Here is an 18,366-nt window from a genome sequence, read left to right on the forward strand (position 1 = left end):
CAAAATAACCTTATATGAATCAATCAACGCACCTCACAGTCAAAGTAAAACTAAAGAAAATCATCATCATACTTTACAACCGGCAGTCATCTAAATCTGTCATCGCTGGAAACTCCTTCGCCCATCACTGGAAATTCAGACCACAAGTCCTCGATCTCTGGCAGTAGAGGATCCAAGCTACCGGATACCTCTTGCATGTCGTCCATCAAAGGATCTTCAACTTTTTGCTTCTTGTTTGCACGCAGACAGTCTTCGACCAATTCCTCGTTGATTCTTGGATTTTCAACACCTCTCATGATTGTTCCGATTTCATCTGCGAAATGGATGACATGCTGATCCCTTGGCAACGTCAAGATTTTCATTATCTTACAAATCACATAATCCTTGCACATACACCCATTCAAAGAAACACCATCAAGGGAGTACTCGTGCATTATCCAATGTCCGTGATTCTTCTTTATTACATCTGAGTCTATCTTTGCTTCGAAACTCAACATTTTACTGGAGCCGATTATCTCACCCTTCTGGCTGATCAAGCACGCGCGGCCACGGGGGCTCGCCAGGTGCTGGATCCGCCAATGGATGTAAATGCGTTTAGGAAGGGAATGTTTAGGACGAATGATTTAAATGTGCCTAGGGTTATTTATAATGTGATCCTGAGATCATGGTCCTAGTCTGAGTATGATTTCAACATATAAAGCCCCTTTTTTACCCTAATAAAATCTGATAATACCTCATTATCGTTGACATTCATTGAGAAAGATAATGGAATGGATTGAACAAAGATTGCAATGTGAATGTGAGATATCAGTGGGATGTTTTTGTGATCTTTTGGATTACATTTGAGGATCTATGTTTTGTGATACATTAATTTGGGGATATTAAACAATAACTGTAGGTAATTGATTTAGCATTTTTGGAGGAGTGATATAAGTGAAATTTAATTTGGCTTGTTTGGAGGAGTGATATAAGCAAATTTTTAATTAAATTTGGGTAATATATGTAATTTAACCACGATTCTGATTTCTTCTTTTGAATTCATCTTTACACCTTAAATTGAAACTTTATGCTTAGGCCTGCTAATTCTGAACCATTCTCTGATCTCATGAAATTTTGCACTGCCTAATGAATTTGTTCTCTGTTTAAGTACGTATATGTTTTTTACTTCTTCAACAGTGAAACCTACAGGGCACTTAAAGGCCCTACTGTGAGTGCAGGAGGTTTATAGGTCAAGTCTGGTTTGTGGAAGAGTAAGCATCGTATTTGACTATGATCCAGGTCAACCAAAGAACGTCACCGAGCTCCACCATGATGCCAGACGATAGTCTAAAATTACATATATTACCCAAATTTAATTAAAAATTTGCTTATATCACTCCTCCAAATAAGCCAAATTAAATTTCACTTATATCACTCCTCCAAAAATGCAAAATCAAATTACCTACAGTTATTGTTCAATATCCCCAAATTAATGTATCAAAAAACAAAGATCCTCAAATGTAATCCAAAAAATCACAAAAACGTCCCACAGATATCTCACATTCACATTGCAATCTTTGTTAAATCCATTCCATTATCTTTCTCAATGAACGTCAAAGATAATGAGGTAGTATCAGATTTTATTAGGGTAAAAAAAGGGCTTTATATGTTGAAATCATACTCAGACTAGGACTAGGATCTCAGGATCACATTATAAATAACCCCAGGCACATTTAAATCATTCATCCTAAACATTCCCTACCTAAACGCATTTACATCAATCTCCCTAAACACCCCCTACCTATACCTCTTTGTGAGCAAAGAAATCAGTAACAATTAAGATGAATTTTCCTCCAGGTTATCGTTTTCAACCCACAGATCAAGAACTCATCATTTTTTACCTCGAGAAAAAGGCGAAAAACCTGCCATTGCCATGGAACTGTAGCATTGTGGAAAGAGATCTTTATGGAGAGCATGCTACTCCATGGAATGTGTTCAGCGACAATGATCCTTGGGATATTTCAATAACAAGTGAAAGAGATCGAAAGAAGAGTACGAAAATGACTTTATACGTTTTTACCAAGTTGTTGAAATTTGGAAAGAAAAGAACTGAAAGAAGAGCCGGTTGCGGGACATGGGATGGCCAAACCGGGGCTAAAATAATCGAGAACTGGAATGGTGAGATAATCGGCTCCAGCAAAATGTTGAGTTTTGAAGCAAAGATAGACTCAGATGTAATAAAGAAGAATCACGGACATTGGATAATGCACGAGTACTCCCTTGATGGTGTTTCTTTGAATGAGCGTACGTGCAAGGATTATGTGATTTGCAAGATAACGAAAATCTTGACGGTGCCAAGGGATCAGCCCGTCTTCCAGTTCGCAGATGAAATCAGAACAGTCATGAGAGGTGGTGAAAATACAAGAATCAACAAGGAATTGGTCGAAGACTGTCCACGTGCAAACAAGAAGCAAAAAGTTGAAGATCCTTTGATGGACGACATGCAAGAGGTATTTGGTAGCTTGGATCCTCTACTGCCAGAGATTGAGGACTTCTGTTTCGAATTTCCAGTGACGGGCTAAGGAGTTTCCAGCGATGATAGATTTAGAAGACTACCGGCCGTAAAATATGATGATGATTTTCTTTAGTTTTACTTTGATTGTGAGGTGCGTTGAATGATTCATATAAGGATATTTTGAGGGTCCGCCTTCTGATAACCATTTAATTCTTTTCATAAGATATAATAAAAAATTTGTTGTTCTAAATTTTTTAACGTGTTTATGCATTCTTTAATTTTATCTGTGGACATTGTGTTTTTAAAAATAGTTTATCTCACTTCTGTTTTGGAAAATAATTTTAGCTACAGGCAATGCCTTCGTAAGAATATCAGCTACCTACCTGATTTTATGTAGAAATATACGGCACTTCCAACAACGTTATGCCCGATTTCATGTAAAACTCGTAAATAGTCAATGAGCCATTTTAACTTGTGAAGGTAAGATATTTCAATGCCATCTTGATCTCTTTCTTTTTACAATTAATATTATATTTTTAGACTGTAAATTTTTTTCAATTTATAATGTAAAGAGGAAGCCGAGTAACACATAAATTCCTACAGCTTCCAATGTTCTTGGTTAAATGTGTTTTCTGTTTTCTCCAAAAAAATATAAAATGCCTACGTTTTGCAACTTTTTATGCACAAACTGGTGCAATTACTAAAATAAAAGTTGTGAAGTAGAAATCCAGAAATTGAAGTCATTGTAAAATTAGGTTTTACCATAAATTATCTTATAAATAGAGAGTTGTCCTTAAACTTTATCATTATTATCAAAAAGAGAGAAAGATGGGTCACAGAAAATATGAGTACGATTTTCTCTTGTAAACTTTTTTTCATTGTGAATTATTGTAGCAGTGAGAGAGGACGACATCTCATATTGAGACAAATATTTATAAATCTTGCGTATTATTGAGTGTCTATTTTTATTTTTTCGAATTGATTACTCTTAATGAAATAAAATTGGGGATTATAATTCTCAACGTCAATAAACGAAATTTTTTAATTTTATTGGACTTCCAAGTGAAAGAAAAATCTCAGGTCACTCTCTCATGCTCTAGTCAGCGATTACTTTCCTAGAGTAAATGATCACTTTTACAGTCATTGTCCTCTTTAAAGGATTCATGTTTGTATGCAAAGCCAGTACTAGAAATATCACATGATCCTTCTTCAAACTCTCCTTGATGCCTTAGCATATGAGAAATATCACTTGCAGAAGGAAAATTCCATATTCATTCGTTAATCCCACCAACTATAGATTTAAAAAAATATATACATGGCGCAGGATAAGGACCATTAGACCTTCAGTCCTGCGTTTCGTTTCAAACTTACTAGAGCAGAAATATAATATCCACTATACTTTTGAAGTGCGTTTCTAGTCTTTTATATTTCTTTAGCCTAAATTTCTTTACTTATAATCCATGTTGCACATGCACACGAACATGGGAGTCGAACACTACAAGATACGGTACTAACACATTGACACGTGATTTTTTGACAACGTAGGATACAGACTCATCTGGGACATATTAATTTAAATTCTTCAAAATTATAAATTTGTAAATTTTATCTTTATGTTTATATTTTTTATCTTCTAGTAAAATCAATTATTTTCTTAGTTTTTATTTTTATTCATGAAACCTTTTAGATTAGTCTAGTAGCTATTTGTTATATTAAAATAAAGGGGAAATTGCAGCCTAGGTACCAAACCCTTCGTTTATTAGCAAACTTTGCCCAAACTTTTCATTTATGCCACCGGAGGTACCAAACCTTTCAAAAATTCGCACCCGAAGTCCAAATGGATGAGAATCGTTAGTAAATCCGTTAGTTGGCCTAGAGTCAACATTTTGACCAATTTTTTACTGTATTTTAAAGGGTAAAAATGTAACATTAGGTTTTTATATTAAAGAATTAAAATAATTAAATTAAAAACCCAAAAATAAAATAAAAAGAAAAGAATTTCAAAAAAAATTCTTCTTCTTCCCTACGCAGCTAACCCCGTCCCGCCCTGCCTCGCCCCACCCCACAAAAATCAACCAACGTCCACCCACCCCAATCGCGCCGACCACTGCCATTCATCGCTCCTAAATCAGTCGACGACCATCATCCACCATACCCAAATCACTGCACAGCAATTGCCAGCAAATCACATTAACCAGAAGATGTTGGATAACATTGGCTTGTTCTTAATCTGCAACTCTGTGTTTTAACCATAAGATGTTGGATAACATTGACCAAAAAGTTGTTATGCTTGCGTTGCGAGTAAGAAAAAGTGCTTGCAGTAGCCACTCAAATCCAGTCAACAACCGTCCTCGTCGTCTCCATTAAAATGACTCTCTTGTTTATCAAATTGAAAGATCCCTAAAATTGTATATTATTATCAATTTAAAATGGCACCCTAGTGTTGGATTTTGTTGTGGGCGATTACGTCGACGGGCAGAGGAGTGAGTGGCCGTGGTGGTTTCAGCTCTTGGTTTTGGTTTTTGGGGAGGGAGTGTGTGTAGGGTACCTGGGGAAGAAGAAGGGAATTTGTTTTTAGCTTTTTTATTTTAATTCTTTAATATAAAAACCTAATGTTACATTTTTACCCTTTAAAATGCAGTCAAATTTTGGTCAAAATGTTGATTCAACTAACAGTTTCCATCCATTTGAACTTCATGTGTGAATTTTTGAAAGGTTTGGTACCTTCGGTAACACAAATGAAATGTTTGGGCAAAGTTTGCTAATAAATAAAAAGTTTGATACCTCGACTGCAATTTTCCCTAAAAGACATTTAAATTGCATGGTTGAGGAAGGAAAAATACAAATAGTGCAAACGATGAAAACAACTTTCCATCCGATCTCAAACTCCCCGTACCCAAGCTGAGTTTAATTTCTTGTTCCATCAATTTTAGAGAGAGAGAGAGACAGACACTCTTATATTGTCATTTGACTCAATGAATATCAAGGATGTGTTGGGCACGTTAGATCGAATAAATATTAGTCCTGTTTGACTACCATTATTTTAAAACTCTCTATCACTCATTATTTTTTTTAATCACACATTTGACCGTTAAAAAGAAAGTGGGTTCTACCTGTGAGAAAAAAATTCAAAAATGACGGTTGGAATAATGAAATAACGGTCAAAAAATTGATTTTAATTAGTTTTTAAACCCTAACAAACAAACTCTATATTTACTTACAAATAAATAAGGACTAAAAATTTCATTTATAATTAAAAAATGTCTAGTAACTAAAAATTATTTATAGCTAAAAATTCATTTATTAAGTAAAAACTTAAGTCTTAAGTAAAAAAGTATATCCTAAAAATTTACTTACAAGTAAAACATTAACTCGTGAGTTAAAAATCACTTATATGGAAATATGCACTACCAAGTAAAAAAAATATTCCTAGAACTAACAAATTCACTTATATGTAAATTACTATAAGTAAGAAAATTAGTTATGAGTGGTAAATATTGTAACAAACTTCTTATTTTGAATACTTGTACGCGTTTCTCGTATGATTTAATACCAAATGGTGTATTAGTATAATCCACCTTAATACACCTGAATGCATGTTTGGAAGGAGATTAAATCATAATATAAAGTGAACAGACATATTTTTTATCCACATATTTAAATAGATCCACAACTATTTATTATCCACACAATTCATAGAACCCAAAGTTTTTAATCACTTCCTAAATATGCTATAATTATCCCCCAAATCCTATACTCCATAATTCTATCCCTTCTTACCTTGTCCCTAATGTACCCTGAATTGGATTCGAGTTTAGCACGAGGAGAAGCAATATGTCATTGTTGGAAATAATACTGTGATTGAGGATATTACTCCTCAATCACAATTTTTCCATAGCATGCCAATGCCAATCACGTAATTGAAGGAGGCTAATTTACACGGTTTCCATTTCATTGTAAATTATTAATTTGTATTCCATTTATACTATCTTGTAAAGCTCTATATAATGCAATACGATACACCACTGAAATTAAGGTGGATTTTAATCATTCTTATGGTGTCAGAGCCAAGTGGTTTAACATACATGCCACATATCCTGTTCTTCTTCTTCCCTTCATGGCTTCTGAAACTTCTGCCACCCTTCTTCCTTTCAATACGTTAATCCACATGATCATTATTAAACTTTCCTCCTCAAATTATCTTCTCTGGAAATTCCAACTCCTCCCTCTTCTTGAAAGTCAAGAATTATTAGGACATGTTGATGGCACCCTTGTGCAGCCCCCAAAACTTGACGCTTCCACTTCTCTCACGCCAAGTGACAAATGCCTAGCATGGAAAGCTATTGATCAGCGTCTCCTCAATTTGTTACTTTTCTCCCTCACAGAGAAAGCCATGGCTGAGGTAGTTGGCCTCTCCACCGCACGAGACGTGTGGCTGGCACTAGAAAATGCATTTAGCCATCGTTCTAAAGCTCGAGAACTACGCCTTAAGGATGACTTGCAATTAATGAAACGCGGCAATAGATCGGTTGTTGAGTATGCCCGTTCCTTCAAAGCAATTTGTGATCAACTACATGCAATTGGTTGTCCAGTTGATGGTACTGACAAGGTGCACTGGTTTCTCCGCGGGCTCGGTACTGATTTCTCTAGTTTCTCCATAGCACAAATGGCCCAAACTTCTCTGCCCTCATTTGCAGATTTAGTCTCAAAGGCCGAAAGTTTTGAAATTTTTCAGAAATCCCTTGACTCATCTTCTCCAGCAGCGACAGCCTTTACTGTCACAAAAAATTCCACCCATCGTGGTCGCTCTTCTCGTAGTCATCGGGGTCGCTTCGGTGGGCGTGGCAGTAGTTCATCTGGTCGTGGACAAGGACGCTCCAACTACAGCTAATGGCGTTGTCCACCAAGATGCCAGATTTGCCAGATGGATGGCCACTTTGCCGATCGGTGCCTTCAATGCTATGATCGGAATGAGACACCAGCTCACCTTGCTGAAGCCTTCACGAGATCTTGCTCTGTAAATGAAGATGTGGGCTTTGACTGGTATTTGGATACAGGGGCTTCAGCCCATATGACCATGGATCACTCTAAATTGGATCAGGCCACAAATTACATGGGTAAGGATTGTGTGGTTGTTGGGAATGGTGCCTCACTATCCATTACCCATACTGGTAAAATTTCCCCTACCTCAAATCTACATCTTCTTGATGTCCTAGCTGTACCTCGCCTTAACAAGAATTTACTTTCCATCAGTAAATTAACATCAGATTTTTCTTTATCCGTTACCTTTACTAATAACATATTCACTGTACAGAATCGCAAAACAGGAAGGGTGGTGGCAACCGGCAAGCGTGATGGAGGCTTATATGTGCTTGAGCGAAGTCATTCTACTTTTATTTCTGCTCTTAAAAATAAATCGCTTCGTGCGTCCTATGATTTATGGCATGCACGATTTGGACATGTCAATCATTCTGTTATTTCTCTATTAAATAAAAAAGGCCAGCTTTATCTTACATCTTTGTTGCATTCTCCAACTTTATGTGGCACATGTCAAATTGCTAAAAGTCATCGCTTGCCTTATTCTCGAAATGAACATAGGTCATCGAAAACAGTTGATCTTATCCATTGCGACATTTGGGGTCCGTCTCCAGTCAAATCTAATTTAGGATTTGTCTATTATGTCATTTTTATCGATGACTATTCTCGTTTCACGTGGCTCTATCCTTTAAAATTGAAATCTGACTTTTATAATGTTTTTATTCAATTTCAAAAATTCGTGGAAAATCAATACTCCACTCGAATTAAAATTTTCCAAAGTGATGGCAGTGGTGAATTTGCCAGTAATTTCTTCCAAGATCATCTCCGCTCTAGTGGCATTCACCATCAGCTCTCATGTCCATACACACCCGCACAAAATGGTCGTGCTGAAAGAAAACATTGCCATGTAACTGAGATGGGATTAGCACTCCTTTTTCACTCCCACATTTCTCCTCACTTTTGGGTTGACGTGTTCAGCACTGCAGCTTACATCATCAACCGCTTGCCTACACCACTCCTTGGAGGTAAATCACCTTTTAAGATTTTGTATGGTAACCCTCCGAACTATGAAAACTTTCACCCTTTCGGTTGTCATGTGTATCCTTGCTTACGAGATTATATGCCTAACAAATTTTCTCCTCTCAGCATCCCATGTATTTTCTTAGGTTACAGTCCCTCTGACAAAGGGTTTCGTTGCCTCGAGCCTTCCACCTCTAGGCTTTATATTATTCGCCATGCTCAATTTGATGAAACTCATTTTCACTCCATTGCTACCTCTCAAGCTCAACCCATATCCTCCCTTAACTTTTCCAATTTTCTAGAACCTAGCCTCACCCATGCAGATCCACCTCCCCCACTACCTGACACTCGTTCTTCACAACTCACTCAATCTAGTTCTAATCCATGTATTATGCGTACTGATCCAGTGATTGAGTCTTTGCAGGATCCTCATTCTCTTGCAGGTGCCTCTTTACAGACCTCGGTTCCAAGTTCATCTCCTCTTGAACCTGGTGCAGATCCCACACCTACTGCAGTGGTCCCGTTGGCCACTCATCATATGCTTACAAGAGCTAAAGCTGGCATTTCCAAGACTCGATATCTAGCCAATCTTAGTTTCTTGGGCTCTTCTGGTCTTCTTTCTGCTCTTTTTACATCGACTGAGCCCAAAGGTTTCAAATCTGCTGTTAAAAATCCTGCTTGGCTTGCTGCCATGGATGAAGAAATTCATGCATTACAGAATAATCGCACCTAGGTTTTGGTACCTCGCCCTGCCAACACCAACATTGTGGGCTCCAAATGGGTATTCCAAACCAAATACTTACCTGATGGATCTGTTGAGCACCTTAAAGCCCACCTTGTTGCCAAAGGTTATACACAGGTCCCTGGTCTTGATTATATTGATACCTTTAGTCCCGTAATCAAGGCTACTACTGTTCGGGTTGTACTCTCTCTCACTGTTACACAAAAATGGCCCCTTCATCAACTTGATGTCAAAAATGCATTCCTCAATGGTACTCTTACTGATCAAGTTTATATGGAACAGCCTCCAGGATATATTGATCCTCGCTTTTCAGACCATGTTTGCCAGTTGAAGAAAGCTCTTTAAGGTCTCAAACAAGCCCTCGTGCTTGGTTTCAGCGCTTCAGCTCCTTTATTATTCGCCTTGAATTTTCTTGCAGCCGTGCGGACACATCTCTATTTGTCTTTCATCAGAAGTCCGATATTATCTATTTACTTCTTTATATTGATGATATCATTATTACAGGCAACAATTCTTCACTTCTTGCCCGCTTCACTCGTACACTTAACTCTGAGTTTGCCACTAAAGACTTAGGCTCTCTCAGCTATTTTCTTGGTCTTGAAGCCACTCCAACTTCTGATGGTCTTTTCATCAGTCAGCTCAAATATGCACGGGACATTCTTACTTGAGCTCAATTACTTGACAGTAAACCTGTTCACACGCCCATGGTTGTTTCTCAACATCTTTCTGCTGATGGTTCTCTGTTTTCAGACCCTACTCTCTATAGATCCCTCGTCGGTGCACTACAGTACTTGACTATTACAAGGCCCGACATTGCTCATGCTGTCAACTTTGTCAGTCAATTCTTACACGCTCCCACTGATGATCACTTTCTGGCTGTTAAACGCATCCTCCGCTATGTTAAAGGCACCATTCACTATGGCCTACATTTTCGCCCTTCCACTTCTCCTGGTGCTCTTGTAGCCTATTCTGATGCTGATTGCGCCAGCTACCCGGATACTCGTCGTTCGACCTCTGGTTATTCTATCTATCTTGGTGACAATTTAGTTTCCTGGAGTGCCAAGAAACAGCCGATTGTCTCTCGTTCCAGCTGTGAATCTGAGTATCGTGCCCTTGCCTCCACTGCCGCTGAACTCATCTGGCTCACACATCTCCTGCATGACCTCAAGGTATCCATGCCTTAGCAGCCCACTCTCTTATGTGACAACAAAAGTGCCATTTTTTTAAACTCCAATCCGATTTCACACAAGCGGGCCAAGCATGTTGAATTAGACTACCACTTTCTTCGTGAGCTTGTTGTCGCGGGGAAACTTCGTACACAATATGTCCCATCTCATCTACAAGTTGCTGATATCTTTACCAAGAGTGTTCCTCGACCTCTATTTGAGCTCTTTCGTTCCAAGCTCCATGTCCGATCAAATCCGACGTTGAGCTTGCGGGAGGGTGTTGGAAATAATACTGTGATTGAGGATATTACTCCTCAATCACAATCTTCCCATAGCATGCCAATGCCAATCACGTAATTGAAGGAGGCTAATTTACACGGTTTCCATTTCATTGTAAATTATTGATTTGCATTCCATTTATACTATCTTGTAAAGCTCTATATAATGCAATACGATACACCACTGAAATTAAGGTGGATTTTAATCATTCTTAGTCATAACCCTATTATTTATCATTTGTAGATCGTCATCGATCAAATGAAGTGAAGAAATAATAATGAAAACTTAAAATTTCTTGATGTGTTGTTGAATTGAATGAAAATTTAAATCTGGATCATGTGATAGTTTTTTCTTCCCATTTGTACAAAATATTATGGAAATCAATACCTAATTTGATAAATTTAAAATTATGGTTTAGAAAAAATTAAGATCATTCTGGACCCCGAAATTGAAAATTATATCGATATAATTTTCAAGTCGAAAAATGTATAAAAATATTAAAAAAAAAAAAAAAATCCAGTGCGGGCAATTGCCCACCTAGGACCTAGGTATGTTAGTCCTTATTACCAACTCCTTTTGATTTCTCTTCTTTATTTTAAAACTTTTATTTAACTATTACAATTTTCTTATATCTTATTGAGTGGGACATCTAGAACATCCAACAATTTTTCTTATATAATAATATCTTATTAGTTACAAAATCCTTTTGATCTCTCTACTTTATTCTAGAACAATCCAACAAATTTCTCTCTATACTTCTAAAATCTTTCACAAATCTCTTCAAAGTTTTGCCAACTCTGATGCATACATTCCTAAACAATTTTATAAACCGCTGACCACCCTTTTGCTTCTCAAACACTCAGGCGTCCATCAGGTAGTCCTAGCGCATTCTTGAATGCACGCGTTGGCTGCATTTATAGTATTCAATTACGTCACATTCAGATGTAATGTTACCGCTATCATATTTTAAAGTGTAAATATTCTTAAATGTCTTAAATCTTATACTGAAACTTAAATATATTACGGAAAAAAAAAAGAACTAATAGAGTATAATGTTACAGTGTTGATTGTATTTGAAGGTGCAGTTGTCAAAAAAATAAGTTACATATATGAGACGAAAATTAAGTTTATTTTAAAAATATCTGTTCAATTGAAATGGTAATCAAACTATAATTATCATAAATAAATAAACCAAACCACAAACTATTATATCAAGTTGATTCAATTAGAAATTAGCATTAATTACATAATAAAAAAGAATTAAAATATCTTATACATTTAAAAATACTTAATTTACGCTGCTTACACATTCATTTCACGTTAATTAGTCATTTATTTTTCATTTATTTAAATATCAATTTCCTATTGAAAGTTACAATAGTTTATTTTCATAATTATTCAAGAACTAAATATTCTATATAATTAATTTTTAATTAAATTTGTTAGGATTTATATTGTTTTGGCAATTCCGTAGACAAAATCATGTCCTGATTAAATTATATTAGAAGTTTTATCGAGTTGTGATCAAAGTCAAAATAGGAGTTATTGAATCCTAAGTAAAGTTAAAAGAGTTGGGATTGGTAATATAGTCTTTGAAGGAGCCCAAAATGTCCAAAACGTTCACATGTAATCAAGAGAATGCAATTAAAATTCTAAAAAGTGTCAAAGAGCAGAAAAATTTTGGTTCCAAATTCTCAATCATAACTTACAATGCATTTTTCACATAGAAAACATTGAAATTTGGACAATGTTATTCTGGAATTATAACTCTTTGAATCAGCTTTTTAACACATTTTGAATCAACGCAATCCGATATCAGGAGAAAAAGTTGTGGTGAAAATACCAACGACTACTTAGACATCACTAACGTGGCGTTCAAGCGACGGGACGACATTTAGAAATCTGTTTTACGATAAACACTTAGTTTTTCAATCCCTTTTCATCCCAAACACTACCCATTATAAATATACACCCTATGGGATGCACAAAAGTGTTGAATCAGGTCTATTCGATAGAGATCAATTCTTTTATGATGAAAAACATTCATTGTTTCCAAGATTCAACTACGACATATTACTTGATTCATAAATTCTTCCCTAACACGTCTTGTGCGTGGTTGTTCAATACATTTTTCCTTTATAACATCATTCAAATATTCAAGAACACAATCAAGCCTTAGATTAATTCTTTGATTCCTGAGTTCGTACAACCACAACTTTAGGAAAAATATCAAGTTCACACTCACTTCCTATACACATACAAGAATGTACTTTATCAATAGCTTTCAAAGATTGCTGAAGATTAGGGGATGTTAGACCAAAAGCACAAGAATAGTACAAGAACAAGGTAACCTTGGTGATCCATAGGAGATAGACAATTTCAGAAGATCGAAAATAAATGTAAGTGAAGCACTTTCCAGTAGGTCTTAGAGATTGCAAGAATTAGATAAGTAAATCTAGCGGGTTTTCTAGGCTAGATCATACTGTAAGTTCACATTGTTTATAGTAGAGGTTGCTGACTTAATCCTGAAATTTTTACCCACTTGGATTTTCTCTATCAACATATTTTGTTTTGTTTTTTACATTCATATTATTGTTTTGTGGCATTCAAACCATAAAATAATTTGACGGGATTGATTAATCATTTAGAAACAATTAAAAAGTCACTTTTTGCTTTTAATTGTATAATTCTGCACATTTGGTTAAAATAAATTAGCTAAATCTAAACTTTCAAGTGGTGTAAGAACTTTTCAAAATTAACATCTAAATGCAATGAGGAATTAAGGGGGGAAAATGAACACATTTTTAAATTAAGTATGCAATTGAATATCTAGACAAAATTGATCATGTGATTTTAATTTGTTTACATCCATACATTTGGCGTCGAACAATTTCAATTGAAGCATATCATCCTGGTTTGGAACCTTAAAATTGTTCAAACACATGCTTCTGAGTTATAATATTCTTACAGGTAAAGTGGAACCATCTCATCTAAAATTTAGACAGAGGCACATTGAATTCTTGTACTTTCAACACGCTCCCTCTTGTGCAAGGCATATCCATATTTTTTATCGAAAATTTGATACGTGCACAATTCTGTAAATGATTGGCAGGTAGACATGATCTATAGACCTTTGCTTGTTATATGATGTTGAAATATCTCATAATCTAGAAGTCTAAAAATAGTTTAAATTGTTAGAGATGTAACATATTTAGAGTGCGCTTAATAGTATTTAAGTTAAAATAAAGTAACTTTTAAGCACAAACATCCTATTGGTTGCGTATTTCATCTTCAACAAATACCATCCTGAAAGAGATTGGGAATCTTACCCGTCTGGAATCATTAGGCTAGAAGTTTAATCGGCTTACACGGCTCTTATATAACTCAAATTGCAATTATTAGTTAATACATCTTCTAGGCAAAAAGGAAGTCATTATTCACCCAATGGCGTCAATTTTTATTAGTGTAAAAAGGTTATATGTTGAAATCACGCTAAGACCGGGGCTAGGATCTTTGGCTCACATTATAAATAACCCAAGGCAACATTCAAATCAATATTCTTCCTAAACATCCCCTATGTAAACACATTTGAATCATTCTCTCTAAACATCCCCTACCCAAACCTTTTTGTGAGCGAAGAAATCAGTAACATTTAAGATGAATTTTCCTCCAGGGTATCGTTTTTATCCTATAGATAAAGAACTCATCCTTTTTTACCTCGAGAAAAAGGCGAAAAACCTGCCATTGCCATGGAACTGTAGCATCGTGGAAAGAGATCTTTATGGAGAGAATGCCACTCCATGGAATGTGTTCAGCCACAATGATCCTTGGGATATTTCAATAACAAGGGATAAAGATCGAAAGAAGAGTATGAAAATGACTTTATATGTTTTTACCAAGTTGTTGAAATTTGGCAAGAAAAGAACTGAAAGAAGAGCCAATTGCGGGACATGGGATGGCCAAACCGGGGCTAAAATAATCAAGAACTGCAATGGTTAGATAATCGGCTCCAGCAAAATGTTGAGTTTCGAAGCAAAGATAGACTCAGATGTAATAAAGAAAAATCACAGACATTGGATTATGCACGAGTACTCCCTCGGCCCTGGATGGTGTTTCTTTGAATGAGCATACGAGCAAGGATTACGTGATTTGCAAGACAACGAAAATCTTGACGGCACCAAGGGATCAGCCAGTCGTGCGGTTCGTAGATGAAATTGGAACAGCCATGAGAGGTGGTGAAAATCCAAGAATCAACGAGGAATTGGTCGAAAACTGTCCACATGCAAACCAGAAGCAAAAAGTTGAAGATCCTTTGATGGACGACATGCAAGAGGCATTAGGTAGCTTGGATCCTCTACTGCCAGAGAACAAGGACTTCTGTTTCGAATTTCCGGTGATGGGCGAAGAAGTTTCCAGCGATGATAGATTTAGACGACTACCTGCTGTAAAATATGATGACGATTTTCTTTTGTTTAAAAAATAAAAATAAAAAATGTAGTTCAATATTTTGATAACTATAGATTAGGTATTGTCACTATTGGTTATTAGTTTTATATAGATTAGTCTGACCAATGAAAATCGTAGTCACGCGTCTAATTGGCAACAAATAATTTAACTAAAATGTGGCACATTTAAAAGACACGATATTAAGCTCATGTTGGATTCAATTAAAAATTTTGGATTATAATTTAACTAAAATCTATTAATAACTGATTTTATCTAAATCAAACAAGGCTAAATTTATGAAAAATAAAAATAAGAAAAAGGGAAAAAGAAAATATAAATATAAATATAATTTTAAAAAATAAGAAAAAAAACCAAAAGTATTATCTAAAAACGAGTTCTGACACACACACACACACACACACACACTTTCATTTATTTGCATAATAAAAAAAAAAAAAAATAAAAACCACATCATGAGCCAAAATTAAAGATCTCAAAATTCGACCAGTTATTGATATAGCTCCAATTTGAGGAAGATTAAAATCGAAGATCCCGTTTGGTACTCATTTTTGTAAGAATTAAAAAAAAAAATATATATATATATATATAGTCGTTACGGGACCCACACAAGAAATAGAAAGTCAAATATAGTGATTTGATGTGATAGATAACGATCATATTTTATTTTTCATTTTTGTGGCTGAAGAATAAAAATCAACCGAGGGCTAAATGTCAAAGCTAACAAAAAGTTTTAACTACACGTTTTATTAGATTCACAACTTTTTAATCACATCTCATAAACTTTTATCAAAATTTACTAAAAATCTAATTAATCTCCCACCAAATGGTAGCATAATTATGAAAGTGTGGCTACAAAGTGCTAATAAAAATGTTCAAAGTTAGGTTTGAAGAATGTGGAAGCAATGGAAATTCAAGGACACGTTCTAGGATTATAGTTAGCCTAAATCTCAAGTGTAGGTGTCGCCTAAAGTCACAAATAGTTGGCCATGAGAAATTCTTGAACATGAGAAATAAATAAACGAATTTAATTTAATGGAGCATGTAAACAACTTCATTACATCTATCCAATCGACAACATTTACGCTTACTGCAAAATATGTTCGTCCTAACGCAGTTGGAAGTGTGTCATCTCATGTTGCAACATAAAGGCCTTCCTCGCTGCTGCAATTTGTTCCACATACAAATCATCTGCCTCGGAGATTGGTAGTGAGCCGTATAATAATCTTCTATGCACCCAAACTGGCAGAACTTCAAGCTATGTACGTACTCAACTGCTCGTGAATCATTGAATTTCTCAACCCACATTCCCATACTCACGTCCTCCATTTTGAACAACTGCAGATCGACAAATTAGTTATATTTCGCACGTTATAAACCTTTAGATGATGAGGCATGTATACGCTTGTATGTGTGTGAAAAAGGAAAGATAGATTACCCGTAGTTTATGCTTCTCGAAGTCCGAAACAATAAAGTTTGCAATGTCCGATGAAATAATGTAGCCCGGTCCATTCGCATAGGGTGGATAGACTTCCTCTGGCCATTCCTAGACCACCACAAAGAACACAACAACGAGCGTTATTACAATTTTAGAGTACGTGTCGAAAAATCCTGTACATAGTCGAACCAAAATCCCCATGTCCAGGAAACCAGTTCAGAGTCAAAATAGGCGGCCAATGAAAATGTCTAAATAAACATACCAGAAAACCACTCAAATGATGCAGATATAAGGCATCTAATGCTACAGAAAACTGTTCTGGATTTAACTATCATTTCATAATAAAAAAGTGCAAAAATCCCCATACTTGCATAGAATATGGAGAAAATGAAAAATCTTATTCCCAGTAGTTCTGCCTGTGTCCTGCAGGCTACATTTCCCTTGGCGGTTTTGTAAACTACACAAGATGCACAAAAATCTACTTAACGCCATTAATTGTGTGAATGGCATCCATTGGCCTTCAACAACATGAGATATATGGATAACTTTGTAGGCAACTGGCCCTTTACTAATTGTATTGAAACTCGGCTCAGCAACACAACTGAGTCAACAAATGGAACGCGTTATAATGCTCGAGTAACAAATTCGTCCCCGAAATTGAGATGGCATTGACCACGGGCTTATAAGTCATATACCAACAAACAAAACAAAGGAAATCAACTATAAAGATGGAGAAGCAAAAGGTTGTAATGGTACCTCATATGTCACTGCCCATTTACCACTTCGCATGGGCTTATGGTAGTAGTTCATATTCCCAATGTACAAGCTCTTATTCTCAGGTATTTTCTTCACTTCCATAAGAACGACATCTACTCTGACGAATGTGTCATCATCAGTTTTCATAATATACTTAGCAGAGGCTCTTCGGACCTGCAAATGTACAAAATTAAATCAGTCAAGCTACAAACTTTATTTCAATCCATAACTTATGAATGAATCCACTACTCACCCCATATTCACATATGGCAACTGTCTTTATAACGACAAGGTCATAGTTGTCCACGTATGGTACTATTACAATGTCTCCAAAAAAGTCAGCTTCTTTCTTTAATTCCACATTCACTTCCTTTCTTGCATGCTGTCCAAAGATATCTTTAAAATAAATTCAAAAGCCTTCAACAAAAGAATTGATAGAGGTTGAATTTGTATCATTCGTTCCATTAATCAGTTCACCTACCAGTGCAACAAAGAAACGAGCAACAGTTTTGGAAGATTTTATTAGCCTATTCTGCATCCAAGACTTCCTCACAGCCATACGTTCAGCAAAGTGATTGCCTGCTGAAAGAATGCCAATGAACAGTTCAATGGGTCCATCTAGAATAGGTGGAGCCCTCCATCTGTTAGACCAATCAAGATTTCGTTCGGGCGCAAAACTGGGATGTGATGTGGGCAAGGAAGCAGCGAAAACAGAGTGGACATCAATGTCTCCATTCAAAGATAATCCAGTGGCATCTTCAAGTGTAAATCCCTAAATATTAAATAAACACTAGAGCAAAATCCCATAAATCACAAGATCATGAATATTAAATAGTGGTAAATAACTTACAAGGCGATATGGAAATGAGGTGACATGTCTTCCGTCAACATTCACATGGTACCCCTCCAAGCTAGCTCTAAGAGTTAGGACAAATAACTTGCCTTCTGCAAATGGGAATGCCCAATCAAC

The 18,366-nt window shown here is 35.9% G+C and overlaps 2 protein-coding genes across 2 annotated transcripts; one reads left to right on the forward strand and one right to left on the reverse strand.

Annotated features, from left to right (window-relative positions):
- Positions 1-1,820: 1,820 nt before the first annotated feature.
- LOC111406454 (NAC transcription factor 25-like) lies at positions 1,821-2,561 on the forward strand. The gene has a single exon (XM_023035877.1). It carries the CDS (start codon positions 1,821-1,823, stop codon positions 2,559-2,561), a length of 741 nt encoding a protein of 246 aa, XP_022891645.1.
- A 13,659-nt stretch (positions 2,562-16,220) lies between these two features.
- On the reverse strand, positions 16,221-18,360 carry LOC111405267 (hydroxyproline O-galactosyltransferase GALT5-like; the record flags this gene model as incomplete). The annotated part of the gene is made up of 6 exons (XM_023034072.1): positions 16,221-16,540; positions 16,641-16,748; positions 17,397-17,570; positions 17,650-17,778; positions 17,878-18,168; positions 18,247-18,360. Coding segments are annotated over 6 exons (1,026 nt in total), but the record flags the coding sequence as incomplete, so codon positions are not given.
- Between the last annotated feature and the right edge of the window lie 6 nt (positions 18,361-18,366).

This window comes from Olea europaea, chromosome 12 (assembly GCF_002742605.1).
Source record: "Olea europaea var. sylvestris chromosome 12, O_europaea_v1, whole genome shotgun sequence".
Lineage (NCBI taxonomy): Eukaryota > Viridiplantae > Streptophyta > Magnoliopsida > Lamiales > Oleaceae > Olea > Olea europaea.

Excerpts from the sequence above, each read along its gene's own strand:
- LOC111406454 (XM_023035877.1), top strand. The coding sequence starts at position 1,821 with ATGAATTTTCCTCCAGGTTATCGTTTTCAACCCACAGATCAAGAACTC.